This window comes from Muscardinus avellanarius, assembly GCF_963383645.1.
Source record: "Muscardinus avellanarius genome assembly, chromosome: 10".
In the NCBI taxonomy this organism is placed as follows: domain Eukaryota; kingdom Metazoa; phylum Chordata; class Mammalia; order Rodentia; family Gliridae; genus Muscardinus; species Muscardinus avellanarius.
This window is the reverse complement of record NC_137796.1, coordinates 19,035,950-19,063,318: the sequence shown is the minus strand read 5'-3', so window position 1 is coordinate 19,063,318 and position 27,369 is coordinate 19,035,950. Positions and strand designations below refer to the sequence as shown.

General features: G+C 45.9%; 1 protein-coding gene across 3 annotated transcripts in view; it reads left to right on the top strand.

Annotated features, from left to right (window-relative positions):
- Positions 1 to 27,369, top strand: part of PHAF1 (phagophore assembly factor 1) — a gene marked incomplete at both ends in the record, with an annotated part of 30,559 nt that overhangs the window by 179 nt on the left and 3,011 nt on the right. The window contains 11 exons of one of the 3 annotated variants that reach the window (XM_080704380.1): positions 9,068 to 9,150; positions 15,615 to 15,698; positions 18,263 to 18,306; positions 19,122 to 19,201; positions 19,467 to 19,561; positions 20,616 to 20,713; positions 20,803 to 20,915; positions 23,100 to 23,233; positions 24,476 to 24,559; positions 26,415 to 26,497; positions 27,058 to 27,101. In XM_080704380.1, coding sequence (XP_080560506.1) covers positions 9,068 to 9,150; positions 15,615 to 15,698; positions 18,263 to 18,306; positions 19,122 to 19,201; positions 19,467 to 19,561; positions 20,616 to 20,713; positions 20,803 to 20,915; positions 23,100 to 23,233; positions 24,476 to 24,559; positions 26,415 to 26,497; positions 27,058 to 27,101 — 942 coding nt within the window. Of the gene's footprint in view, positions 1 to 9,067; positions 9,151 to 15,614; positions 15,699 to 18,262; positions 18,307 to 19,121; positions 19,202 to 19,466; positions 19,562 to 20,615; positions 20,714 to 20,802; positions 20,916 to 23,099; positions 23,234 to 24,475; positions 24,560 to 26,414; positions 26,498 to 27,057; positions 27,124 to 27,369 lie in introns of all 3 variants that reach the window. The other 2 variants (XM_080704379.1, XM_080704381.1) reach the window with 2 other exon arrangements.

The following is a 27,369-nucleotide window of genomic DNA, read 5'->3' as shown; positions in this document are numbered from 1 at the left end:
GTTCCAGGCAGTAGATAGTCCCTGCGACCCGCCCGATCCGCCCGTCCCTGGCCGGGTGCGGCTGCGACGCCCTAGCCTCGGGCCTCAGCGGAATCCCTCCCGAGGCCGGGGTCCGCGGGCACGCCCCAAACATTTAATGGGCGGGCGTTGCTCCTTTGAACTAGTTATCTTAGTTACCATCAGTGGGGGTCCTATTTTCATTGCTGTTCCCATTTTACCGAGTAAAAAATAGCTAAGAATCTAATCACCCTAATTACCTATGATCTTCGTCTCTCGTTGCCTTGGGGGGATAGGGCTGCCCTGGTTCTGAAGGGGAATCTAAACTCAGATCCCAGAATCAGATAATGGGGATATATAGATGCTCAAGAGAATTGAGTTTTTGTATGTTAAAGAAACTTCTGATCCGGCTGGCAAAGGCTTGTAATCCAAGTACTTGGGAGGCTGAAACCGGAGGATCGCAGGTTCAAGGACAGCAATTTAGTGAGGCCCTTTGCAATTTAGACTCTATTTTAACATTTTAATGTTAAAATAGGGCTGGGGGTTTAAGTCTGAGTAAATGCCCTTGGGTTCAATCCTCAATACCAAAAGAAAAAGAACCTTTGACTTATTTCCTTCTCTTTTGAAATGCGGTCTTATGTGCGATGGTGTAATCCTGAATCTATCCCTGTGCTTTGAGAGTTAAAAGTTGAGTGAAATAGGAATTAGGGGAAAGAACTGTGTAGTTTGTAGAAAATAGTTTGGTCGGTTTTAGGGTTAGTTGGCTCAGTTTTCTCCCACCACCCTCTTTCTTCCCAACATCACTTTTATGTGTATGAGGATGTTTATTTTATTTATTTATTTTTTGGTGGTACTGGGGGTGGAACCCAGAGGCTTTTTACCTCCGGGCTATACTCCCAGACCTTTTTTATATTTTATTTGGAAACAGGGTGTCGCTAAGTTGCTGAGAGCCTCACTAAGTAGCTGAGGCTGGCTTCGAACCTGTGCGATCTTCCTGCCTCCCAATTGCGGGGATTACAAGTGGGCGCCACCACGCCCGGCCATATGAGGATGTTTACATTCCATCACCCTTGTGTGTTTACTTGATGTTCTAGCACTAAGAAAAGGGGGTGGCAGCAGATATTGCTGCTGCTTGTTTGAACGGTCCTGAACTTTTGTCACTCTTGTGTGAACTACTGAACTGAGTCAGCTGCTCCATTGGATTGTACCTTATTCCTGAATGTGGAAGACTCCTATCTGTGTAGACAGCATATTGGTGAAACCTGATGGTGCAGATTGGCGGTAGGACCCTGCTGGTGCTTAGTGAGTGGCTCCATGTCTTTGCAGGTTGAAGAGGCCAGTGTTATTTGAGGGGTCCCATCCAACTTCTCTCATAACTTAGATCTCTCCTGCAAACTTCTTTCAAAACTTCAGCTGGTGTGAAATGCTCCACCCTCTTGTGAAGCACCTAGAGCTTGGTTGATAGGCCATTGCTGTCATTGGAATGCCACTTGGCTTCTAGTTAACTTCTTTCTTGCACCAAGATGACCTGGGGCTGTATAAGGAACCACAGCCATAGCTTTAAACTGTGCTTCACGGTATAGCTAGATTGTGGATCACTTTGTGATACAAGCATTCAGAGTCCCTTGGTCCAAAGTAGTAACTAGAAGCCAGGGGCAGTGACATGAGCTTTTATTCCCATTACTTGGGAGGTTGAGACTGGCAGATCACAGGTTTGAAGCTAGCATGTGGTAATTTAGTGAGACTATACTTAAAAATAATAAAAAGGGCTGGGGTTATAGATCAGTGGTAGAACAACACTGGATTCAATCCCTAACAAAACACACACACACACACACACACAGAGTGACCAAGATACAAGTTGATAACAGGAGAGAGCAGAGCTTCCTCTGGCAACTATTATTTTGACAACCTAACCCCTAAGTCCATCAAGGTTTTGGGTAGTTTTTTTTTTTGTTTGTTTGTTTTGTTTTTGTTTTTGTGGGTCTGGGGATGAAACCCAGGGGCATTCGACCTCCAAGCTACACCCCCTACCCTGTTTTTTCTTTATTTTGATACAGGGTCTCATTAAGTTATGGAAGGCCTCACTATGTAGCTGAGGCTGTCTGTGAACTGTGGTCCTCCAGTCTCAGCCTCCAGAATGCTGGGATTACAAGCGTGGGCCACCACGCCTGACTTGGGTAGTTCTTTCAAAATGGGACATTTAGGATATTTCTATATTTTAGGTCCAGAATTGAACTTTGGGAGAAGCTCATAGAGAAAACATGAGCCTTGATAATACCTTGTGGGTCTTTAAACATATATGTAGTGTGTGTGTGTGTGTGTGTGTGTATGCATGCACTGGGGATGGAACCAAGGTGCATTCTACCTCTGAGCTGCACCCCCAACCCTATTTTTTTATTCATTATTTAGTAACAGGGTCTCACTGAGTTGCAAAGGGCCTCACTAAGTAGCTGCTGTTGTCCGCAAACTATGATCCTATGATCCTCCTGTCTCAGCCTTCTGAATGCTGGGATTGCAAGCATGTGCCACCACGCCAAGCTGCTAAACTTACCTATGTGTGTGTGTGTTTGGGGGGGGTACTGGGGGTGGAACCCAGAGGCTTTTCTACCTCTGGGCTATACTCCCAGACCTGTTTTTATACTTTATTTGGAAATAGGGTCTCACTAAGTTGCTGAGAGCCCTCCTAAGTAGCTGAGGCTGGCTTTGAACCTGTGTAATCCTGTCTCAGCCTCCTAAGCGCTGGAATTACAAGCATGTGCCACTACGCCTAGCTAAACCTACATTTTTCTTTTTGCGGGTCTGGGGGTGGAACCCAGGGGCATTAGACCTCCGAGCTATACCCCCTGACTTATTTTTTATTCTTTATTTTGAAACAGGGTCTCACTCAGTTGTGAACGGCCCCACTAAGTAGCTAAGGCTGTCCGAACTGTGATCCTCCAGTTTCAGCCTCCCAAATGCTGGGATTACAAGCGTGCACCACCATGCCCAGCTAAACCTACATTTTATTTTATTTTATTTTATTTTATTTTATTTTATTTATTTTGCGGGTTTGGGGGTGGAACCCGGGGGCATTTGACCTCCGAGCCACACACCCTGCCCGATTTTTTATACTTTATTTTGAAACAGGGTCTCACTAAGTTGCAGAGGGACTCACTAAGTAGCTGGAGGCTGTCCACGAACTGCGATCCTCCGGTCTCAGCCTCAGGAATGCTGGGATTACAAGCGTGTGCCACCACGCCCAGCTTAAACCTACATTTTTAAATGGTGTAAATAATTTTTCCTCTCACAGTCGCCTTCCCGGTCCCCAACACATCCAAACTGTAGTTGGGGCTGTTGGGTAAATGGTAGACCTGGGAAATGAACCTGTGCTCTAGAACTATATTCTGAGGCTAGAAAACTGGGCAGTACTAAACTCATGACACCAAAACACTAAGGTAGGTTTTGTTCTCTCCATTTGCCAGGTAAGAAATAGGTCAGAGAGGTAGCTAGAGATAATAAACAAGTAACTGAACAGGGATTTCCTGCTTTCCACTGCTCTGCTCTTCTGAAGATAGTCTCAGTGTTGTGGCCAGTTTTCTTTTTTGGAATTTGTGCAAGTGCAGATGTTCCAGGCCCTTGCAATCATCTGCCTGGCATCACAACAGGGAGCTGCATCTATCGTCTTGGCTGCCTTCCTGGTCTTTGTATAATATTAGAAATTACAGAACTGCAACAGAACAGGGACTAGAGAACCTAGGCAAGAGGAATCTTTTTTTTTCTTGGATGGAACCCAGGGGCATTCTACCTCTGCACTATACCCCCTAGCCCTATTTTTTTTTTTTTTTTTTTTTAGTCTTTTTATTTATTTTTATTTTTTGCGGGTCTAGGGATGGAACCCAGAGGCATTTGACCTCCAAGCTACACACCCTGCCCAATTATTTATTCTTAATTTTGAAACAGGGTCTCACTTAGTTGTGGAAGGCCTCATCACTAAGTAGCTGAGGCTGTCCGTGAACCGCGATCCTTCAGTCCCAGCCTCCTGAATGCTGGGATTACAAGCATGCGCCACCACGCCCGGCTTAGTCTTTTTAATTTAATTTAATTTAATTTAATTTTTTGGTACAACTGAGGTTTCTGGAAGCCCTTCTACCTCCGGGCTACACTTCCAGACCCTTTTTTTTTTAAATTTGGAAACAGGGTCTCTAAAGCCAGCACGGCTAGCTTCGAACCTGCGGCGATCCTCCTATCTCCTCCTCCCAAACATGGGGATTACAAGCGTGCGCCACCATGCCTAGCTAGTCTTTTTATTTTTGAAACAGAGTCTCACTGAGTTGCGAAGGGCCTAGCTAAGTAGCCGAGGCTGTCCCTAAACCGCGATCCTTCAGTTTCTGCCTCCCAAATGCTGGGAATGAAGGGATTATAAACCTGTGCTATCACTCCCGGCCTTGAATTTACTTTTGTCTTTAAAATGCTTAAAGAAGACAGATTTTAAAAGTCACTGGATAAAATAGCCTTCCCTGAGATGACCTTTTCCACAGAGACTGAAAGCATACTCTTTCAAGAATAACATGTACCTCTGTGAGCTTTTTTATTTTTTATTTTTAAGTACTGGGGATGGAACCTAGGGGCAATCTACCTTTGAGCTACAGCCCTATTTTTATTCTTTTATTTTGAAACAGGGTCTCACTGAGTTACAAAGGGCTTCAGTAGCTGAGGCTGTCCTTGAACCACTATCCTCTGGACTCAGACTCCCAGACTCCAAAATGTTGTGATTACAAGTGTGCTCCACCACACCCAGCTCTCTGGGCTCTTCTCAAACATTGGAAATTGAATAAGAAATGGTCTTATGCCGTAAATAGCTTAGGCTAGTGGTAGGGAAGGATTACAGAAAATTTTTTTTTTATTACAACATGGTAGAAAATGTATAGGTTCTTTAGAGAAGAAGAAGGGAGGCTTGACCTAACCTTGTGGTTCAAGGAAGGTTTCTATCAACCCATAGGAGCTATAAATCTTCCAATGGGGGTGTGGGGGAGTTGGAAAGGTAAGTGGTATTTCAGGGGAATATATAAGCAGTTGGTTATTATAATTGGAGCATGCTTGTAATCCCAGTACTTGAGAGCCTAGGACAGGAGGATCATAGTTTCAAGGCCAGCCTCCGCAAATTAGCAAGACCCTTCTTCAAAAAATAAAATGAAAGCTGGTGTGGTGGCGCACACTTATAATAATCCCAGTACTTGGGAGGCTAAGATAGGAGGATTATGGATTCGTGGCCAGCCTCAGCAACTTGTGAGGCACTCCTCAACTTAGTAAAACCCCCTTTAAAAATAAATAATAGGAATAGGGCTGAAGGTGTGGCTCAGAGGTAGAATGTCCTTGGGTTCAATCCATAGTACCACAAAATAAATAAGTAAATAAATTATTAATTAATTAAAGGGCTGGGGGTATAGCGTGGAGGTAGAATGCCTCTGGTTTCAATCCCTGGTACCACCAAAAGAAAGGGGTGCTGGGCTAAGGGTGTAGCTCAGAGGTAGACTGCTCCTGAGTTTAGCCTCCAAGAACGAAAAAACAATAACCAAAAAAAAAAAAAATACATATTATGTATTTTTTTTTTTTTTGAGGCCTGGAGTGGTGGCATACACTTCCAATCCCAGTTCTTGAAAGGCCGAGACCAGGGGATCACAGGTTCACGGCCAGCCTTAAGTACTTAGTGGGGTCCAAGGGTGTAGTTTAGAGGTAGAATGCCCCTGGGTTCCATTTCTAGTACTACGTGCGCGTGCGCGCGCGCGCGCGCACACACACACACACACACACACACACACTGAGATGTGGGTCAGAAACTGGGTGGTTGGTTGAATGAGGGACAGCCAGAAGAAAAGCCTATTATCAAGATCTGGGAAAGTTAGAGGATCAGTAGGAAAGAATGGTATTAGTGGAAACATGATGGGAGACTTCAAAGTGGACAGGTGGTTATGAGGATCCATGGTATAAAACCTGTGTGTTCTAATTGTTTTGTCTCACAGATGTGTATGGCCACCTACAATTATGCCAGCAACTAAGTGCTGAGATACAATGTTGAACAAGACAGACAAGGTTCCTACTCTTTAGGAGGATACAGGACAGACTAACAAATAAATGGTATGGGCGACTTCATTAAATAAGGTATTTGGAGCCGGGCGTGGTGGCGCACGCTTGCAATCCCAGCATTCGGGAGGCTGAGACCTGAGGATCATGGTTCACAGACAGCCTCAGTTATTTAGTGAGGCTCTTTCCAACTCAGCGAGACCCTGTTTCAAAATAAAGAATAAAAAATAGGGCTAGGGGTATAGCTTGGAGGGAGAATGCCCCCCGGGTTCCATCCCCAGACCTGAAAAAAAATATATAAGGTATTTGGGAAGAGAGGTGTGAGCCAAAATTTGAAGTGTTGGAAGGAACCAGTTATGGGAAGAACATTCTAGCAACAGCAAGAGCCAAGTGCAAAGGCCTCAGGAAGGAAAGCTGAAGGTGGATTAGTTACAAGAGAGTTGGTGAGTAGTGGAAAGAAAGATAGTATTGAGCCAGGCAGGTGGCACGCTCTGGTAATTCCTGCTTTTGGGAGGCTGAGACAAGAGGATCACGGTTTGCAGACAGCCTCAGCTACTAAGTAGGCTCTTTGTAACTCAGTGAGACCCTCTTTCAAAGTAAAGATGGGGGTGTAGCTCAAAAGTAGACTGACCCCTGGGTCCCATCACTAGTACGCCAAAAAAAAAAAAAAAAAGATGGTGATGGACAGTGACCAGAATATGCAAGACCTTTAGGTGATAGCATGATCTTTTGAGTTTATTCCCCTGTAAAGCGAAGCCATTGGAGAGTTATAAGCAGGTAAGCCATAAGAGCTATGAGCTATAAGATACAGATCTGTATAACTTAGAAAGCTGACTGTTCTAAGAGCTAGGACAGTGCCCCCATTTCTTTGCCATCCATATAATTAGTTCCCTTTAGAGATACTTTGTAGACCTCCTTTACCATAGCTGTGATGACTGGTCACGGAGCTGTTTTTTCTCTCCTAAGAGTTTTCTCTCTTGTTGACTCTGAATCTGAAGTTGTTGAGACCAGGACTTTGGTATGGTTAAGTGAAAAGAACACTTCCTGGGAAGACTGCCATTTGTCACATGAATCAGAGAAGACATGTGGCTAAGACTCTCTTCATGCCAAGCTCTATACTAAAGGCTGAAATTATTTTCAGTAAGTTAATAATTGGCTGGGTATGGTGCCACATGTCTGTAATCTCGATACTTGGAATGGTTAGACAGGTGGATCACAGATTCAAGGACAGCCTCAGCAATTTGCTTATGTATGCAAATTCATATGTAAATTTTATATTTATATAAAAAGTTGCTTCTAAGCCAGGCGTGGTGGTGCACGCTTGTAATCCCTGCATTTGGGAGGCTGAAACCAGAGGATCGCGGTTCGCGAACAGCCTCAGCTACTTAGTGAGGCCCTCCACAACTTGGTGAGACCCTATTTCAAATTTAAAAAAAGAGAGAGAAAAAATAGGGCAGGGGGTGTAGCTCGGAGGTTGAATGCCCCTGGGTTCTCTCCCCAGACCCGCAAAAAAAAAAAAAAAAAGTTGCTTTTAGTCGGGGCAGTGGTGCAAACTTGTAATCCCAGCATTTGAAAGGCTGAGACAGGAGAATCATCATGGTTTGCGAACAACCTCAACTACTTAGTGAGACCCTTTGCAGCTCAGTGAGATGAGACCCAGGGCTGGGGGTGGAACTTGGAGGTACAGTGCCCCTAGGTTCCATCCTCTGAACCATAAAAGAAAGTTGATTTTTGTTAAGTGGGCCCTTATAGGGCATTACTTATTTATTTATATATTTTACTGAAGATTGGACCCGGGGGGGGGGCATCCTTCCTTTGATCTATACACCCCACCCCACCCCTTTTTTTTGCGGTACTGGGGATGGAACCCACGGGCATTCTACCTCGTGAGCTACACCCCAGCCCTATTTTTTTTAATTCTTCATTTTAAAGAGGGTCTCACTGAGTTGAAAAGGGCCTCACTAAGTAGTAGCTGAGGCTGTCCTTGAACTGCAATCCTCCTGTTGTCTCACCCTCCCAAATGCTAAAATTACAAGTGTGCCCCCACGCCCAGCTTCTTATATTTTATTTATTTATTTACTTATTTATTGTGGTACTGAGGATGGAACCCAGGGGCATTCTACCTCCGAGCTATACCCAAGCCCTATTTTTTATTCTTTATTTTGAAATAGGGTCTTACTGAGCTGCAAAGGGCCTCACTAACTAGTAGCTGAGGCTGTCTGAGAACCTCTATTCTCCTGCCTCAGTTTCCCAAATGCTGGGATTATAAACATGCGCTACCACGCCCGGCCTTATTTTTTTTTATTGAGCCCTAGGGCATTCTACCTCTGAGCTATGCCCCTAATCTTATTTTATTTATTCTTTTTTTTTGTCCTTTTTTGGGGGTTATCTTTTTTATTTGGGTTACATCCCAACCCCTTTATTATTTTTTTTTTGGGGGGTCTAGAGATGGAACTCAGGGGCATTCGACCTCCAAGCTACACCTTCTGCCCTATTTTTTATTCTTTATTGTGAAACAGGGTCTCACTAAGTTGCCGAGGGCCTCACTTTGTAACTGAGACTGTTCTCGAACCATGATCCTCTGGTCTCTGCCTCTCAGAATGCTGGTATTACAAGCATGCGCCACCATTGCCTGACCAACACTTAATGTTTATTTACTTTTTGGAGGGGGCAGTGGTGCTGGGGATTGAATCCAGGGCATTCTCTCTCTGAGCTACACCTCCATACACCCCAGCCGTTTTAGTTTTCATTTCTGGAACAGGATCTCACTAAATTGTGGAGGGCCTCACTAAGTTGCTGTGGTTGGCCAACAACCTGCAATCCTTTTGTTTTAGCCTCCCAAGTCATGGTATTACAAGGGTACACCACCACACCCAGATTTATTAATGTTTTCTATACCTGTAGCCCCACCATATCTGTAGGCTTCAGGCACCAGTGCCTAGCCCAGTAGTTGGTGTCAGTTATGGACAGCCCAAGTAACCACACAGGTATCCTTGCTTTATTCCAGGAATGCCTCTGGCTCAGGCAGTAGCCATTCTTCAGAAGCACTGTCGGATCATCAAAAATGTCCAGGTTCTCTACAGTGAGCAGGTGAGTGCGGCTGATTTGTTTACTGACACAGCATCCCTAATTTGTGAGTCATCTGCAGAAGTAGTACTGTGGGGCAGGCAGACTGGCAGGGATTGCTGTGCTCCAAGGGAGAATCTCCAGCAGTAGTCAATTATTAAGTATGTTGATTCTGAAAATTTTGGCCTGGATTATCTAATACTGCCAAACTTTAGAAGAGCAGTTAAAAACTAAAATCTGCTTTTTGTCTATACTTGACTTACCTTTTGACCTTAAAGACAGGGACTTTTTAGTGGGAGGTTACCTTAGGGACTGTGTGTGTGTGTGTGTGTGTGTGTGTGTGTGTGTGTGTGTGTGTGTTTTACTGGGGATTGAACACACTGGCATTCTGCCTCCAAGCTATACCCCTAAACCTCCAGTCATGTAGAGAGATAGGTAGGTAGGTAGATAGTTGTTATACTAGAGATTGAGTGGGGGGTATTCTACCTCTGAGTTACACCCCTAGCCCTATTTTATTTTTATTTTGAAACAGGGTCTCATTAGGTTGATTTTGAGCCTGCAGAGGACAAAGAATGTTCCTGGTAACCTTTTTGAGATCCTTTGAGTCCTGTTTGTTTGTTTATTGCAGTACTAGGGATTGAACCCAGGGGCATATTACCTCTGAGTTATATCCTCAGCCCTATTTTATTCTTTATTTTGAAACAGGGTCTTACTAAGTTGCGGAGGGCCTCACTAAGTAGACGAGACTGGCTGTGAACCTGTGATCCTCCTGTCTCAGCCTCTCAAGTACTGGGATTACAAGTGTGCGCCACCACACCCAGCTTGTCGCTATCTTCTAAGTAAGCAACCATAACCAGTTAGAAAGCATGGGTTTTTGAGGCTAGATCACTATTAGATTATTATTTTGAGGCTAGATCACTATTAGATCTATTTTTCCTGTTTCTTGGTTGTGTAATATAGTAAATTAATAAGCAGCCTGGTTTCCCTTTCTGTACTATAAGTATATTTTTAATAGAATAATCATTTGGTGAGGATCAGTAGATGACAGTCTCTCAGAGCTCTGTTTTGGAGCTTCACAAACATGGGTCCTGTCCTCTCCTATTTCCTTTATTTTCTTTTTGTATCTACAAGCTACACCCCCAGCCCTATTTTTTATTCTTTATTTTGAAACAGAATCTTACTGAATTGGAAAGGGCTTCACTAAGTAGCTGAGGCTGTCTGCAAACCACGATCCTCCTGTCTCAGCCTCTCAAATGCTAGGATTACAAGTGTGTACCACCACGCCTGGCTCAGATCACATCTTTCTTAGAGGGGAAAAGATGTTAATAACTAGTAGCAGGTAGTTTTTACTGAACTTTGTTCACCTGGAGAACAGCCAGGTAACTGGAAGGGCCTGCTGAAATGCCACATAATACATATGTATTTTGGTTCCAGGCATATAAGGTGGGTTTTTTTTTTTCTTTTTCGGTTTTTTTTTGCGGTACTGGAGATGGAACTCAGGGACATTCTACCTTTGAGTGACACCGCCAGCCCTATTTTTTATTCTTTTTGTTGTTGTTGTGGGTCTGGGGATGGAACCCAGGGGCATTCAGCCTTTGAGCTACACCCCTTACCTTTTTTTTTTATTCTTTATTTTGAAACTGGGTCTCACTGAGTTGCAGAGGGCCTCACTAAGTAGCTGAGGCTGTCCGCGAACCATGATCCTCCGGTCTCAGCCTCCCGAATGCTGGGATTACAAGTGTGTGCCACCACACCTGGTGGACATATAAATTATTAATAAAACATTGATTGTGATGGTGATCTGCTTGCTTTAGAAAATTGCTTAGTTATGTCCTGAATTGTAACAATGTCAGGAAAAAACATAATTAGTTCTGGGGAGAGCATTAGGAAATCCAGGTCTTCTAGCATTCCTCTTCCACACAAGATTCCTGAAAGAACTAAGATGTTGCCTCGTGCTTCTTACTCCATGCAATAGCCCTCTCAAAAATGCAAGTTTGTGTTCTGAGTGAGAATAGGTAACCCAGGATGGGGTTCACTGTTCTGTTACCTTGCTTAAGCCTTAAAGGTTTAGACATTCATGTGGCCCTTGCGAAAATACTAATATTCTTCTAGCTTTTGCCAAACATGATATTGCTTATGAAAGTCAATAAGGTAGAGGGCAGCAGGCAGTATGAGCTAATCCCAAAGGCTCAGAGGCTCATACAGGGAAACAAGTGAGCCCCATCAATCAGCAGTGCCTCCTGACCTCCTAGCCCAAGTAGCTTTTATAGCCACATCTCTGCCATATTCACTTGGTCTGCTTTAGGAAGAACTATTTAAAAATAAATAAAAAGTGTGTGTGTGTGTGTGTGTGTGTGTGTGAGAGAGAGAGAGAGAGAGAGAGAGAGAGAGAGAGAGAGAGAGAGAGAAAGAGAGACAGACAGACAGACAGACAGAGACTGGATAGAACCCAGGTGCCTTCTACTTCCAGGCTATACCCCCAGCCCTATTTTTTTAAATTTATTTTTATTGGTGCATTGTAATCATATATCACATTGGAATACAAGACTTGAGAGGATATACAAGCACACATCATCCAATTAGCCCTCATCCAGCCCTCATCCCATTCCCTCCCCCTCTCTCTATCCCATGCTTGTTTGGTGATTAACTTTGATACATTTGTTTATGTACCTCCTGCTTTTTAAAGAGGCTCCATCCTCCCCTATTCCATACCCTCTGATTGGTCACTTTAATTGCTTTACTATAGGGCCCTTTCTATAGCTCGACCTCTTCCTGTTGCCCCTTTCCTCCTAGTTATTGCTGATTAGGGGAAGCATCTGGGTTTTTTTTCCTGCGATATTTCTCTGTGCATGCCCCGTTGCAAGTACTGATCCCACTCTTGACAGCCCCATTAGTGGCCTGGCTAGCTGGTGGACTGATCCAGACCTCGAAGGCTCAAGCAGTGGCCTTGCCTCATGGGAGGCCCTGATTCTGGTCTCCTGGTCCCGACACCGGCCTAACCCCTCAGCTGGCTCCGATCCCGGCCTTGGTGGCCCCAGCACCGGCTTAGCCTCAGGGCAGGCTCCGATCTTGGCCTCGGAGGCCTCAGTAGAGGCCCCCAGCCCTATTTTTATTTTTATTTGGAAACAGGGTTTTGAGTTACTGAGAGCCTCACTAAGTTTCTGAGACTGGCTTCAAACCTGTGATCCTCCTCTCTCAGCCTCCCAAGTCTGGGATTACACGAGTGTATCACCACATCTGGCAACAAAAAACTTTTTGTCCTTTTTTTTTAGAAGCTGTGTGCCAGTTTCAAGAAGGGTAGGGTTTTTAGGGGGGACCAGAGGGTTTGGTACTGGGGTTTGAACCTAGGGCATTCTACCCCTGAAGTATACCTTCAGCCCTTTTTAATTTTTTTAATTTGGAAACAAGGTCTTGCTAATTTGCTGAAAGCCTCACTAATTTCCTGGGCTGGCTTCAAATATGAGATCCTCCTATTAGCTTCCTAAGTACTAAGTACTGGGATTCCAGGCATAGGACACCATGCCCAGCTGAAGGGTGGGTTGTTTTTTTTCCTTTTTTTGTGGTACTGGGGGTTGGGCCCAAGGGCAATTTGCCTCCAATCCCCAGCCCTATTTTATTCATTTTGGGGGAAAGGGGCCTGGGGATTGGTCCTAGAGGCAGTCTACCTTCAAGCTATGCCCCCAGCCTGATTTTATTTCTTTATTTGGAAACAGTCTCACTAGGTTTCTGACAGCCTCCCTATGTTGCTGAGGCTGGCTTTGAACCTGCGATATTCCTGCACCACCACACCCGGCCTTTTTTTTTTTTTTTTTTTTAGGTGCTGGCATTGGAACCCAGGGGCATTCTACCTCAATTATACCCCCAGCCCTATTTTTTTTTTTTCTTGCAGGTCTGGGGATGGAACCCCAGGGGCCTTCAACCTTTAAGCTACACCCCCAGCCCTATTTTTTATTCTTTATTTTGAAACGGTCTCACTGAGTTGCAAAGAGCCTCACTAAGAGCTGAGGCTGTCCGCGAACCGCGATCCACTGGGTCTCAGCCTCCCAAATGCTGTCCAGCCCTAATTTTTATTCTTCATTTTGAAACAGGGTCTCACCGAGTTGCAAAGGACCTCACTAAGCAGCTGAGGCTGTCTCAGCCTCCTAAATGCTGGGATTACAAGCATGTGCCACCACCCCTTGCCTTTTATTCTTTATTTTAAAACAGGGCCTCAGAAGTTGCTGAGGCTGGCCACAAACCTTCAATCCTTCTTTCTCAGCTTCCCAAACACTGGAATTACAAGTGTGCGCCACCATACCTGGCTAGGGTGGGGTTTTGGATGGTAGTGTTGTCCCTTCTTTTGGGTAGCCTGGGTCAGGGATGTGAGAGGCCTCCGACACTGAGTTCTTAGATTCATTGCATTGAATGCAAAGCAGCATGATTAGGGCAGACACCAGGAAAGAGTCCTGTGCTTGATGGTTTTGGCCTACTCTCTCTGTCCTCAGAACAACCCTGGAGGTAAGGGATAGGGGTATTCTGTGTAGAAACCAGAGCCCAGAAAAGTCTTTTTAAGAGTCACCTGAGGTCATCAAGGCTCTTCACTGTCCTGTGCTGCTAGCTGCTATTTTCCTTTTCCCCACATTCCGACCCAAAGAAGGGGCAAATGCAGAAATGTGACTCCATAGATCTCAGATTTTGGCTTTTCAGAAAGAAGCACATGTAGCTGAGCATGATGGCACACACCTGCATCCCAGCTGTTGATAAGGCTGAAGGAGGAGGATTGCAGATTCAAAGTGAACCTGAGCGACTTTGTGGTGTTGCACATTTGTAATCCCAGCATTTGGGAGGCTGAGGCAGGAGGTTTGCAGCCAGCCTCAGCTACTTAGTGAGGCCTTTTGCAACTCAGTGAGACTGTTTCAAAATAAGCCGGGCGTGGTGGCGCACACTTGTAATCCCAGCAACTGGGAGGCTGAGACAGAAGGATCTTGGTTCACGGACAGCCTCAGCTACTTAGTGAGGCCCTTTGCAACTCAGTGAGACTGTTTCAAAATAAGCCGGGCGTGGTGGCGCACACTTGTAATCCCAGCAACTGGGAGGCTGAGACAGAAGGATCTTGGTTCACGGACAGCCTCAGCTACTTAGTGAGGCCCTTTGCAACTCAGTGAGACCCGGTTTCCAAATCAAGAATAAAAAATAGGGCGGAGGGTATAGCTCGGAGGTTGAATGCCCCTGGGTTCCATCCCCAGACCTGCAAAAAAAAAAAATCAGGCTGGTAGTATAGCTTAGAGGTAGAATGCCCCTGGATTCGTTCCCAGTACTGCAAAAATAAATAATAATAGGGCTGGGGTGTGGCTTGGAGGTACAATGCCCCTGGGCTCAATAGCCAGTACCACTGAATGAGTGAATGAATGAACGTGCGGGCTAGGGGTGGAGCTCAGTGATAGAACTCCCTTAGGTTCAATCCCTAGTGCTGCAATAAATAAATAAATAAAACAAAGAAGCACATGTGCTATGGAATGGAGTAGAGAAGAAAGGAGTAAGAAGGCCATCTTATATAATCGGGTCACAAGATATTTCTTGGTCCTGGAACTTGGAAAAAATTTGTTCCCTGTGGATGATACAGAGAGCCAGGTATGGATGTAGGCTCAGCGAACATGTATAAGCAGTGTCTGTTTTTGAGTTTGGATCCTGGGCTTTTCATATAACATGTATTTTATTTATTTATTTATTTATTTATTTATTTATTTATGTGGTACTGGGGGTGGAACCCAGGGGCTTTTCTACCTCCGTGCTATACTCCCAGACCTATTTTATACTTTATTTGGAAACAGGGTCTCACTAAGTTGCTGAGAGCCTTCCTCAGTAGCTGAGGCTGGCTTTGAACCTGTGCGATCCTCCTGTCTCAGCCTCCCAAGCGTGGGGATTACAAGCCACCAAGCCTGGCTCATGACATGTATTTCTAACTGACTGTTGTGTAGTCAATGGTAGGATTGATGACAGAGAACTGACACATGTGGACTTTAGAACCTCAAAAAAAAAAATGACCTAGCCGGGTGTGGTGGCACATGCTTGTAATCCCCGCGCTTGGGAGGCTGAGACAGGAGGATCGTGCAGGTTTGAAGCCGGCTTAAGAAACCCTGTTTCCAAATAAAATATAAAATAGGTCTGGGAGTGTAGCCCAGAGGTAGAAGGCCCCCCCTGGGTTCCATCCCCAGTACCACCAAAAAAAAAAAAAAATGACCTATATACTCACATAATTTGCCCCTTTGGGGTATTTATATCCCTGGAAGGGATAGACTGTCAGCCAGTATTATGAAGCAGGAGCTGCAGGCTGGAAGTAGAAGACACTGCAATCATGCAACAGCTTTTCTGGCTTCCAAGCTAGGTGAGGTTAGAGGATCTGCCTACTCTTAGGTCGCCCTTGTGCGTTGAATTTATATTGTAAGACTTCCTCGTAGAGGCTGGTGAATACATTAGTTGTTCAGACTGTTTTTTGTTTTGTTTTGCAGTCTCCTCTAAGCCATGACCTCATCCTTAACCTGACTCAGGACGGGATCAAACTACTGTTTGATGCTTTCAATCAGAGACTTAAGGTAACCATAAATGACAACTATAGTTTCATATCCTGCTAAGCCAGTCTTTCTAGAGCTAATTAATATGTGAGATGTTTCAGAAACATGGGTGTGGCCTTGTTTGATTCTGGGACCACCATGATATAGGGGACTGAAGTTGTACCTGTTCCCCTAAAATGAGGGAAGATGGAAGTAAATTGGGGTCATTGAAAAAAAGGCTCAGAAGTGCAGTGTTTCCCAGCTCCAGGCCAGGGGAGAAAGAGCATTGAAGATTTGGGGAAAATGTTGTGGGGAAGAGAAAAGAGTTTGACTAGGAAAATAAGAGAAGTAACTAGGTGTGGGGTGCTCTCCTGTAATCCCAGCTACTCGGGAAGCTGAGACAGGAGGTTCAATAGCAAAACCTTTTCTGGAATATTGGGGCTTGGGCTTAATGCCACCAACAGTGAGTTGATTCTTTAACCCCATGGTGGAAATGTAAATAAACAACTTGCTGGTGTGCCAGCTGCCTTAATTGGCATTCAAGTGCAATTTGCTCACACCTGTTTCAGCCCGGGATGTTTATAATAAGGTCTGTTTTCAAATGCCTGGGCCTCACAGGTTGGTCATGTGACACCAGACTCATCCCTCACAGTCATGAGGGTAAACATGAGCTGCAGGCCAGAGTTTTTTCCTGGTTAGGTTGTGCAGTAATCTGTCCAAAAGTGTTGGGTGCCTCCCACTTCTCATTCCACCACAAGTGACCTGCTGTGGAGGAAAAACAACATAGGTTCCTTTAGGGGATTGTTGGGCTGCCTTAGGGCAGCTGTCGGGGAGGTATGAAGCCTGCCTTCTTCTTCAAGGAGGGCTTCTGGCTGAAAGTGAAGGCTCTCAGCCAGCACGAAGCCCTGGCCACTGAGGGAGTGGCATACTGATCACTGTTACGTCCAGACAGTCTTTTTTTTTTTTTTTTTTTTCCCTCGCTATTAGGGATTGAACCTAGGGGCATTTTATCTCTGAATTACACCCCGCCCTTAATATTATTATTTTATTTATTTATTTTGCGGGTCTGGGGATGGAATCCAGGGGCATTCAATCTCCAAGCTACACCTTCTACCCTATTTTTATTCTTTATTTTGGAACAGGGTCTCACTGAGTTGCAAAGGGCCTCACTAAGTAGATGAGGCTGTCTGTGAACTGTGATCCTCCAGTCTCAGCTTCCCAAACGTTGCGATTGCAAGTGTGTGCCACTTCGCCCAGCTTTAGGTCCCAGCATTGTGAAGGGGGCCCTGGCAATCTTCTGAATCACATCCTTTCCCCTTCCTTCCTTGCACAGGCCCTCCCTATTCCACTTTTCATGCTTTCAAGCTTCATATTGTCCTTAACTAGATGAACACCTTCCCTGTGCAAACTGAGTCAAACCTCAAGGGGCTTAACCTAGCGGGAACATTGGACAGTTTATACAGGAGCGAGGGAAAGGTTCATCCAAGTGCCGTAAGAACCCAGCAGAGAGGCAGGCCGGGCGTGGTGGCACACGCTTGTAATCCCCGCGCTTGGGAGGCAGAGACAGGAGGATCGTGCAGGTTCGAAGCCAGCCGCGCGCGCTGGCTTAGGAGACCCTGTTTCCAAATAAAAATGTAAAAATAGGTCTGGGAGTGTAGCCCGGAGGTAGAAGGGCTTCCAGGAACCCCAGTACCACCAAAAAAAAAAGAACCCAGCAGAGGGAGCCCTTCTTTCCAGCAGGTGGGACAAAATAGCTGCGTTATAATAGTCAAAGAGGTTTCCAGCTGGGTTCAGTGTTACGTTCTCTAAGCAAAACTAGGGACAGAGCCTGTAGCTAAAAGTGAAACACTTGAATATGAACGTCTCATCTCTGTGGCAGCACAACAGGCTGCTCCCCGGCTGGGCCCAAGTGGCAGGACAAAGTAAATCCTGAGCCAGGTCTGCTCGCACCTGAGGTGAAGGCCAGGCTGCCACCTGCAGGGTAGATGGTACTCCAGGCCCAGCTCGCTGTGCTTCTGGCTGCCAGGCCTTGATGCCGGCCGTGGAGGACTTCATCGTGCTTATTACTTGAAACCTCTAATGGCTGAGCGTTCAGTGCCTTTTCCTTAGTCTCCACACTGAATTCTCAGTATTCCCTCTGAGGCTGAACCCCTTTAAAGAGCAAACTTCACGAGGATCCTGAGGTTCTTCATGGGTTTGGGTATTTTGTTTTGTTTGTTTTTGGTACTGAGGCTTGAACCCAGGGGCATTCTACCTCTGAGCTCTACTCCCAACCCTTATTATTTCTTATTTTGAAATAAGGCCTCACCAAGATGCTGAAGCTGGCCTTGAACCTGCAGTCTTCCTGTCTCAGCTTCCCAGGTACTGGGATTACAAATGTGCGCCACTGTGCCCGGTTACCTATTTTAAAATGAGAGCAGCAGATAATGTGCAGTGCTGCAGGAGTTTGTTTGCTTTCTTTACACTGGGATTGAACCCAGGACCTCAGGCATGCTAGACACACACTCTACTCCTGAGCTGCAACTCCTAGCTTTATTTCTGATCTTGGTCTGTTGTCTTATCAGTTTGATTACATTAACAACTCTTAAACATTTGATTTTTTTTAGGTGATTGAAGTATATGACTTGACTAAAGTAAAGTTAAAATATTGGTAAGTCTTCTTCCCCACTGATATATGTCATACTTGATGGAGACAAGCTTTGCTACCTTCATCAAGTTAATAAGGATTCACGTCCACAGCAGTGCATGGATTACAGCCTGCTGCCATGGCTCCCTGAGGCAGCCTCTTAGGCTCCTCAGTTACCTGGAAAAGTAAACCTCATGAAGAACATGCTATGAGCTGGGTGTGGTAGCAAACACCTGTAATCTAGTGCTTGAAAGGCTGAAACAAGAGTCGCAGGTTCAAGGTCATCCTTGGCAACTTAGCTGGACCCTCAGAAACTTAGTGAGACCCTTTTTCAAAATAAAAAATAAAATAGGGCTGGGCATATCGTGAGGTAGAATGCCCCTGGGTTCAATCACCAATACAAAAAAAAAAAGAACATGCTGTCTGTTAAAACTTCACATATATGTCTCTAACCCTCTCAGCAAAGCAGGACCTCAGCTCATAGCTCATAGATAATATGTAAAAATAGGTCTGGGAGGGTAGCCCGGAGGTAGAAGGGCTTCCAGGAACCCCAGTACCACACACACACACAAAAATAAAATAAAATAAAATAAATAAAAGGTCTCACTAGGTTGTTGAGAGCCTCACTAGGTTGCTGAGGCTGGCCTCAATCCTTCTGCAATCCTGAAGAGCTACATCCCCCAGCCCTGTTTTATTTTGGAGCAGTTTAAGTTGCTGAAGTCCTCACTAAGTTACTGAGGCAGGCCTTGAACCTGTCATCTTCCTGTCTCAGCCTCCCAAGTACTGAGATTATAGGTTTGTGTCGGCATGCAGCTAAAAGCAGGACTTTTGTTTTTCAGTGGAGTGCATTTTAACTCTCAGGCTATAGCCCCTACCATTGAGCAGATTGACCAGTCTTTTGGTGCAACCCATCCTGGAGGTAAGCAAATTAATTTGATTCTTCTGGTCATCAGTGGCAGCCCCTAGAGCTAACCCTGGCGGGTGATGCCATCCCACCCCACTTGGGATTGTGGGGTTGGTACTTGGTGTGAAGGAAGCCCCTCCCCCTTGTTTTCAACCTGGTAGATCAGTTCAGAAACAAAGCAATAAGGGAGGTGTTGCCGCTTGCTGCTCCCTGCGGGGCTGGTTTGTTAGTGACTTCGGGTGCCACTCAACCATGTCATTTCTTCTCTCCCACCCCGCAGTGTACAACTCTGCTGAGCAGCTCTTCCACCTCAACTTCCGAGGACTGTCTTTCTCCTTTCAGTTAGACTCATGGACGGAGGCTCCCAAATATGAGGTGAGCCCTTCATGTTCCCTGGTATTTGTCGCCTAGTGCCGATGTGGGGGTCAGCAGTCTGCCATGACCAGGGGAGGACTGGATAGGCAACCTTTCTTTGGTTTCCTTGTTGTTGAGTTTTTAAGGGCCAAGGAGAGTTGAGTGAGTGGAGCTGACTGGAAGAATAAGGCCCAAGCTGGTGGCATTCACTACTGTATGGGGTGTTCGGGCTCGCTTTTTTTTTTTTTTTGCAGGTCTGGGGATGGAACCCAGGGGCATTCTACCTCCGAGCTATACCCCTTGCCCTATTTTTTATTCTTTATATTGAAACCAGGTCTCACTGAGTTTCAGAGGGCCTCACTAAGTAGCTGAGGCTTTCTGTGAACCACGATCCTCTGGTCTCATCCTCCCGAATGCTGGGGTTACCAGCGTGTGCCACCACGCCTGGCTAATCGGGCTCACTTTTGAGAGAGAAGTCCAGTCATGCCTTACTTTAAAGCTCCTAATTAGCCGGGCGTGGTGGCGCACGCTTGTAATCCCCGCGCTTGGGAGGCAGAGACAGGAGGATCGCGCAGGTTCGAAGCCAGCCGCACGCTCTGGCTTAGGAGACCCTGTTTCCAAATAAAAATGTAAAGCCGGGCGTGGTGGCGCACGCTTGTAATCCCCGCGCTTGGGAGGCAGAGACAGGAGGATCGCGCAGGTTCGAAGCCAGCCGCGCGCGCTGGTTTAGGAGACCCTGTTTCCAAAATGAAAATGTAAAAAATAGGTCTGGGAGTGTAGCCCGGAGGTAGAAGGGCTTCCACGAACCCCAGTACCACCAAAAAAAAAAAAGCTCCTAATTAATTATTGACATTTTCTCAGTAACCAAGAGTTGGGGGATTTCATCCTCCAGGTGTTCAGTTACCTAGATGAACTTGCATGGTTCAAGTGAGTTCATTGACCCAGAGCCAGGTTTGACCTTTGACTATGTTCTGACCCAACCAGTTCTTTAGAACCAAGTGTCAAAGACCAGAGCCCTAGTCACATGACCTGCAGTATGCCTTTAGTAAATACAACTCTTGTCCTGTCTTTGCAGCCCAATTTTGCCCATGGTCTAGCTTCTCTCCAGATACCCCATGGAGCGACTGTGAAACGAATGTACATCTACAGTGGAAACAGCCTGCAGGATACCAAGTAAGTGTAAGGGGCATGAGCTCTATGCTCGGCCAGGGGCGCCGTGGGAGAGAGGACCACGGCTCTGCTCATTCTTTGCCTGTCCCCAGGGCTCCCGTGATGCCCCTGAGCTGTTACCTGGGCAATGTGTATGCTGAGAGTGTAGATGTTCTTCGAGATGGAACTGGACCCTCAGGTTTACGGCTTCGCTTACTTGCTGCAGGTCAGTTTCTGGCTTTGAGGTGGGCAGATTGGGCATTTTCTTTATATAGAAACATTCCAAAATCCTGTGTACTTAAAGGTAATCTCCTATTCATCATAAGTTTATGTGGCTTATAAATGACAGAAATTAGTGAGACATGGTAGCAAATGCTTGTAATCCCAGTACTTGGGAGGCTGAGAGAGGATCGCAGGTTCACAGACAGCCTCAGCTACTTAGTGAGACCCTGTTTCAAAATAAAGAATAAAAATAGGGCTTGGGGTGTAGCTTGGAGGTAGAATGCCTCAGGGTTCAATCCCTAGTATTGCAAAAATAAATAAATGGCAGAAATTTATTTCTCACTGCTGGATGCTGGGGACTCCAAGATCAAGGTCCTGTGACAGACTTGGTGTCTGGTGGGGGCTCCACTTCCTGGTTCGTTCATAAATAGATGTTTCATATGTTGGAAGGGGGTTACTAGCTCTGTGATGTCTCTTTTTTTGGTGGTACTGGGGGGTGGAACCCAGAGGCTTTTCTCCCTCCGGGCTATACTCCCAGACTTATTTTATACTTTTTTTGGGAACAAGGTCTCACGAAGTTGCTGAGAGCCTCACTAAGTAGCTGAGGCTGGCTTTGAACCTGTGCGATCCTCCTTCCTCAGCATCCCAAATGCAGGGATTACAAGTGTGTGCCACCATGCTTAGTTCACTAATTGGGATCACCATTAAGAAGTACCTCTTCATAGTGCACACCTGAAATTTCAGCTTCTTGGGAAACTGAAGCAGGATGATAACAAGTTAAGACCAATCTAGACAACTTAGTGAGACCTTGTCTCCAAGTAAAAATGAAAAAAAAGGGCTGGGGATGTAGCTCAGTGGTAGAGCACCCCTGAGTTTAACCCAGTAGCACAAGAGAGAGAGAGAGAGAGAGAGAGAGAGAGAGAGAGAGAGAGAGAGAGAGAGAGAGAGAGAGAAGGGGATGGGAGGGGAGGGAGAGAGAGAGAAAGAAATAAAAAAAGAAAGAAAGAGGGAGGGAGGGAGGACGGAGGAAAGTACATCTTAACACAAATTCTTGCGTCTTGTCATGCCCATGGGCATTCTATCTCTGAGCTATACTCCTGGCCCCATTTTTGTTGCTATTTTTGTTTTGAAACAGGATCTCACCAGGTTGCTGAGGCTGGCCTTGGAACCTGCAATCCTCCTGTCTCAGCTTCCTGAGTACTGAGATTACAAGTGTGTGTCTACAAGTGTGTGTCGTCGCCGCACTCGGCTTTGTTTTACTTTTCTTATTCTGTGGTGCAGGAGATTGAACCTGGGATCCCAGGCATCCTTGGCAAGTGTTCTACCACTGAGTTAATACCCCTAGTCCATCTGGGGCTACGTTTATTTAGTGATACTGAGGATTGAACAGGGCATTCTACCTCTGAGCTACACCCCCAGTCCTATTTTTTGTGGTACTGGGGGTGGAACCCAGGGGCATTCTACCTCTGAGCTATGCTCCACCCTGTGTTTTCTTCTTTAGTTTTTAAACAGGATCTCACTGAGTTGCAAAGGGCCTCACCAAGTAGTAGCTGAGGCTGTCCTTGAACTGTGATCCTCTCGTCTTAGCCTCCCAAATGCTGGGATTGTAAGTGTGTGCCACCACACCTGGCTTCTGGTAGTACTTTTTTTTTAAAAAAGGGTCTCACTAAGTAGCTGATGCTGGCTTCAAACCTGTGCAGTCCTCCTGTCTCAGCCTCCCAAGTACTGACATTACAAGTGTGTGCTAACACACCTGGCTCTGGTAGTACTTTCTTTTTTTTTTTTTTTTTTTTTTTTTTTGGGGTCTGGGGGTGGAACCCAGGGGCATTCGACCTCCGAGCTACACCCCCTGCCCTATTTTTTATTCTTTATTTTGAAACCGGGTCTCATTGAGTTGCAGAGGGCCTCACTAAGTAGCTGAGGCTGTCCGCGAACCGTGATCCTCCGGTCTCAGCCTCCCGGATGCTGGGATTACAAGCGTGCGCCACCATGCCCGGCTAGTACTTTCGATTAGTAATTGCTTATAGAGTTGACTTAAGCCCTGGTATTTCCATTTGCATGCAGTGGTGCCCCTTGTCTAGACTTGATAATGTACCATGTAGCCAATAGCATCTCTGTGGCCCCCAGGACTTTGGGCTATAGTGTCTCCATCTTTGAGCAGCACCTGACAATCTCTTGTTTTCTGCAGGTTGTGGACCCGGCCTGTTAGCAGATGCCAAAATGCGGGTATTTGAACGTTCAGTGTATTTTGGTGATTCCTGCCAAGATGTTCTTAGCATGCTTGGTTCTCCACACAAGGTCTTCTATAAATCAGAAGACAAGGTAGGGGAAATGTGTCTGTACAGTGCATGAGCAGTCTGTGTTTCTCTCTCTCTCTCTCTCTCTCTCTCTCTCTCTCTCGACCGACCGACCGACCGACCGACCGACCGACTGACCTCCCTCCCTCTCTGTACTGGGGATTGAACCCAGAGCCAGTTTACCTCCAAGCTATATCCCCAGTGTGTTTTGTTTTTGTGGTACTGGGGATTGAACCCAGGAGCATCCTACCTCCAAGCTACACCCTAGCCCTATTTTTTTTTATAAAACTATATATATATATATATATATGTATATATATATATATATATATATATATATTTTTTTTTTTTTTTTGGTGGTACTGGGGTTCCTGGAAGCCCGTCTATCTCCGGGCTACACTCCCAGACCTATTTTATTTTTGGAAACAGGGTCTCCTAAACCAGCGTGGCTGGCTTCGAACCTGCGCGATCCTCCTGTCTCTGCCTCCCAAGTGCGGGGATTACAAGCGTGTGCCACCACGCCCGGCATAAAACTATATTTTTTAAACAGGATCTTGCTAAGTTACAGAGGGTCTCACTGAGTAGTTGAAGCTGGCCATGAACCTGTGATCTTCCTCTCAGCTTCCCAAGTACTAGGATTACAAACATTTGCCATCACACCTAGCTTATTTTATATTTGAAACAGGGTCTGGCTAGGTTGTTGAGTGTTTTACTAAGTTGCTAAGGCTGGCCTTGAACCTGTGGTCTTCCTATCACAGGTATGCCTGACTATGCCTGACTTGCCCTATTTTTTATTCTTTATTTTGAAACTAGGTCTCACTGAGTTGCAGAGGGCCTCACTAAGTAGCTGAGGCTGTCTGCGAACCGCGATCCTCTGGTCTCAGCCTCCCAGATGCTGGGATGACAAGCGTGAGCCACCACGCCCAGCTCCAGTTCTCTTTTTAATCAGCTATTTTCTCATAGAACCTATTCTACTTAAAGGTGATAGTGAAATGAATGGAAAGCACTTTTCTGAGCCCCGTTGATGAGGCAGCCATGCCTCTGTTGCTGTCAGTACTGGCCACTTTTTTTGGAGACCCTGGTCCAGTCCATCGTTGACCACATCTGGCCCCCTTTCCTCCCCAGCTCAGTCAGCAGCCGAGACTCCCCACACCCTTGCTATTCCAACAGCTTGATGTTACATAAGGAACACAACTTGTTGACTTGCTTTAACCAAGAAGTATATTAAGGGATTAGATTTTAATATATTGTTCTTTTCTCCCCACAGATGAAAATTCATTCTCCTTCCCCTCACAAGCAAGTCCCATCCAAATGCAATGACTACTTTTTTAACTACTTCACTCTCGGAGTCGTAAGTCGCGGTGCTTAGGAAGCATTTCATTTCTGTTGGGGTGGGCAGTGCACCTTTGCACACCGTGCGCATGTGCACTCGTGACCTTGCCTGGGCATTTGAACCTAGCCTCAGCTGACTTTGGCCAGTATTGTTTTGCATAAGCTCTGGTACCCCAAGCTAGGCCTTTCCTGCCACCCAGTTCTTTGGTAGGTCTTCACTTCTTTTCCTTGGGAAACATGCTTCAGAGAGGATGTAAAGATCATTCAGATTAAATTATTTTGGGATCGACCCTTTTGTAGATCATAGAATCCTTTTCTGGGATTATAAAACAGGGAAACTAAAAAGGCCCAGAGAGACTATGGAAAGTGTGTGTGTGTGTGTGTGTGTGTGTGTGTGTGTGTGTGTGTGTGTAACTGGGGATTGAAGCCAGGGGTAGTTTATCTCTGAGCTACACTCCCAACCCTTTTTTATTTTTTTATTTTGAAACAAGAGCTTGCTAAATTTATGACACTATCCTTGAACCTGGAATCCTCCTGTCTCAGCCTCTCAAGTATTGGATTATAGGCATGCTTATGCCACTACGGTCAGCTGCACTTTTCTTTTCTTTTTTTTTTTTTTTTTTTTTTTTTTTTTTTTTTTTTTCCGGGTTTGGGGATGGAACCCAGGGGCATTCTACCTCCAAGCTACACCCCTTGCCCTATTTTTTATTCTTTATTTCAAAACAGGGTCCCACTGAGTTGCAGAAAGCCTCACTAAGTAGCTGAGGCTGTCTGCGAACTGCGGTCCTCCAGTCTCAGCCTCCTGGATTCTGGCATTACAAGTGCCACCATGCCCGGCTACTTTTCTCTTTTTTAGAGAACCACTTCAGAGGCTTTGCTATAGCCCTGCGCTCTGGACTGGATGTAGCTGGTGGCTGCTGTCAATGCTGACAGTCTAGCTGGTGGGAGGATACATGTATGAGAAATGGTTGTATAAACTGCACCAGCAGGAAGTATCTCAGGAGGGGGCTGGCATGGACAATTGGTCTTCTAAATGAACCTTGAGCCCTCCATGGTTTGAGGTCCTAAGGCAGCAAAGGGTAGATTCCAAAAAGAAGAAGAAAGGAGAGACTGGGTCTACCTACATAAGAGAGACAAAACAAAAGCCAAGAGTCCTGGGGAGCCACTGTTGGGTCACACTGCTCAGGAGGATGGTGTTAGAGAATGGAGCTATGGCCGCTGGACCTCTAATCCAAGGCCAGTGATGGTAGGTAGCCAGAAGATGGCAAGGATGGATAGCTTTAGTAGGATGTTTTTGACTGCTGATACAGAGCAAGAGTCAGAGGTAACCCTGGGGCCCCAGGCCTCAGCAACTGGCAGGAGCTGGGAAGGGTGCAGGGGAGAGGAGGAAGTGCTCAGTGGGCAGCATCAAGTCCAAGTCCTGGTGTGAGGTCAGGTGGACTTGAGTCCTAGGGGTTGCCAACTTCCATAGAGGGTATTGTGGAAGCTAGAAGGGTCGTAGCGTTCAGAATTGCCAGGAGCATTAAGCCCCTCAGTAGTGAGGCAGTCCCTGAATCATTCTTGGTAATCTCTGCACCCCGGTTTTTTATTAGATGTTCTTGGCAGAGAACCTCTTCCTTATGTGCTTTGGTCTCCAGGCAGTGGAGCCCTGTGCCTGCCAAGCCTGCAAGTATTTGTCCTCCCCCTCCTGAAAATGCCCAGTTAAGGCTGCCTGGCCTTAGCTGCCCACTTGACTGTTATTTGGAAAAAAATTGGTGCCCACACGCATCCCCCATGGTGGTATTGAAATCACACTAGACATGCCTTTGCAAAGGCCCTGCCCTGCCTCATACTTCAGTAACTTCATACTCGATCACCCTTGTTTTCTCTCCCAGGATATCCTCTTTGATGCAAATACACACAAGGTGAAGAAGTTTGTCTTGCACACCAATTACCCTGGCCATTACAATTTTAACATGTGAGTATACCTATAACTGCCTGGGAAGTGAGCTGTGGGGCTAAAAAAAAATAGGAAAAAGAACTTCTGCCTTTGGATGTTCATTAATTTATGTCTACCCCAAAATTATTTATTTTTTCCCTGTGATGCTGGGGATTGAACCCAGGACCTTGTGCATGCTAGGCAAGTACTCTACCCCTGAGCTACATCCCCAGCCCTCAGCCTGAATTCTTGCTGTTGCACAAGAAGCGAACATTTACTGAATATCTGCAATATTCCTGCCATAGTTTCCCTTGTTTTACATCTCCATTTGTACCCATTTACAAATAGGGAGATAGGAACAAAAACCTTAACATCTTATTCAAAATGATAGGCTCTTAGACCTCAGGGCCATGCCCTTTTCTGTTTGACTTCAGTGCCTAAATGTGGCCTCTCGCAGTGAATGCTGTGTCAGGGATGCAGAGCCAGGGCTCTGGGGAGGTATGTTTGCTTCTGGTTTTTCTGGGGTGCAGGATTGGGGGATGCAGGAGCGTCAGGCCTCCCAGGAGGCCCAGCTTTTACTTTCATCTACCTTTCTCTAGTTATCACCGCTGTGAGTTCAAGATCCCACTAGCCATAAAGAAAGGTGAGTGGGGAATGCTGTCAGAGTAAGGTCACATTTTGAGAAGGGGAAGAGTTCAGGCAGAGAGGAGGGTGGCGATTAGGTTAATGGAGTCCTTGCGCCCCTCTGCCCATAGCCTCAGCCCTTCTGGAATGAGCTCCTTGTTCTGGGAGCTGCACTGGTCTTGATTTCGGGTCCCTTAGAGGTCCTCAAGGCTTTTTCCTATGACTGGTCTCTGTAGGGGAGAATTTCCCATCTATAGATGATCATCCAGTGCCCAAAACCCATCCTT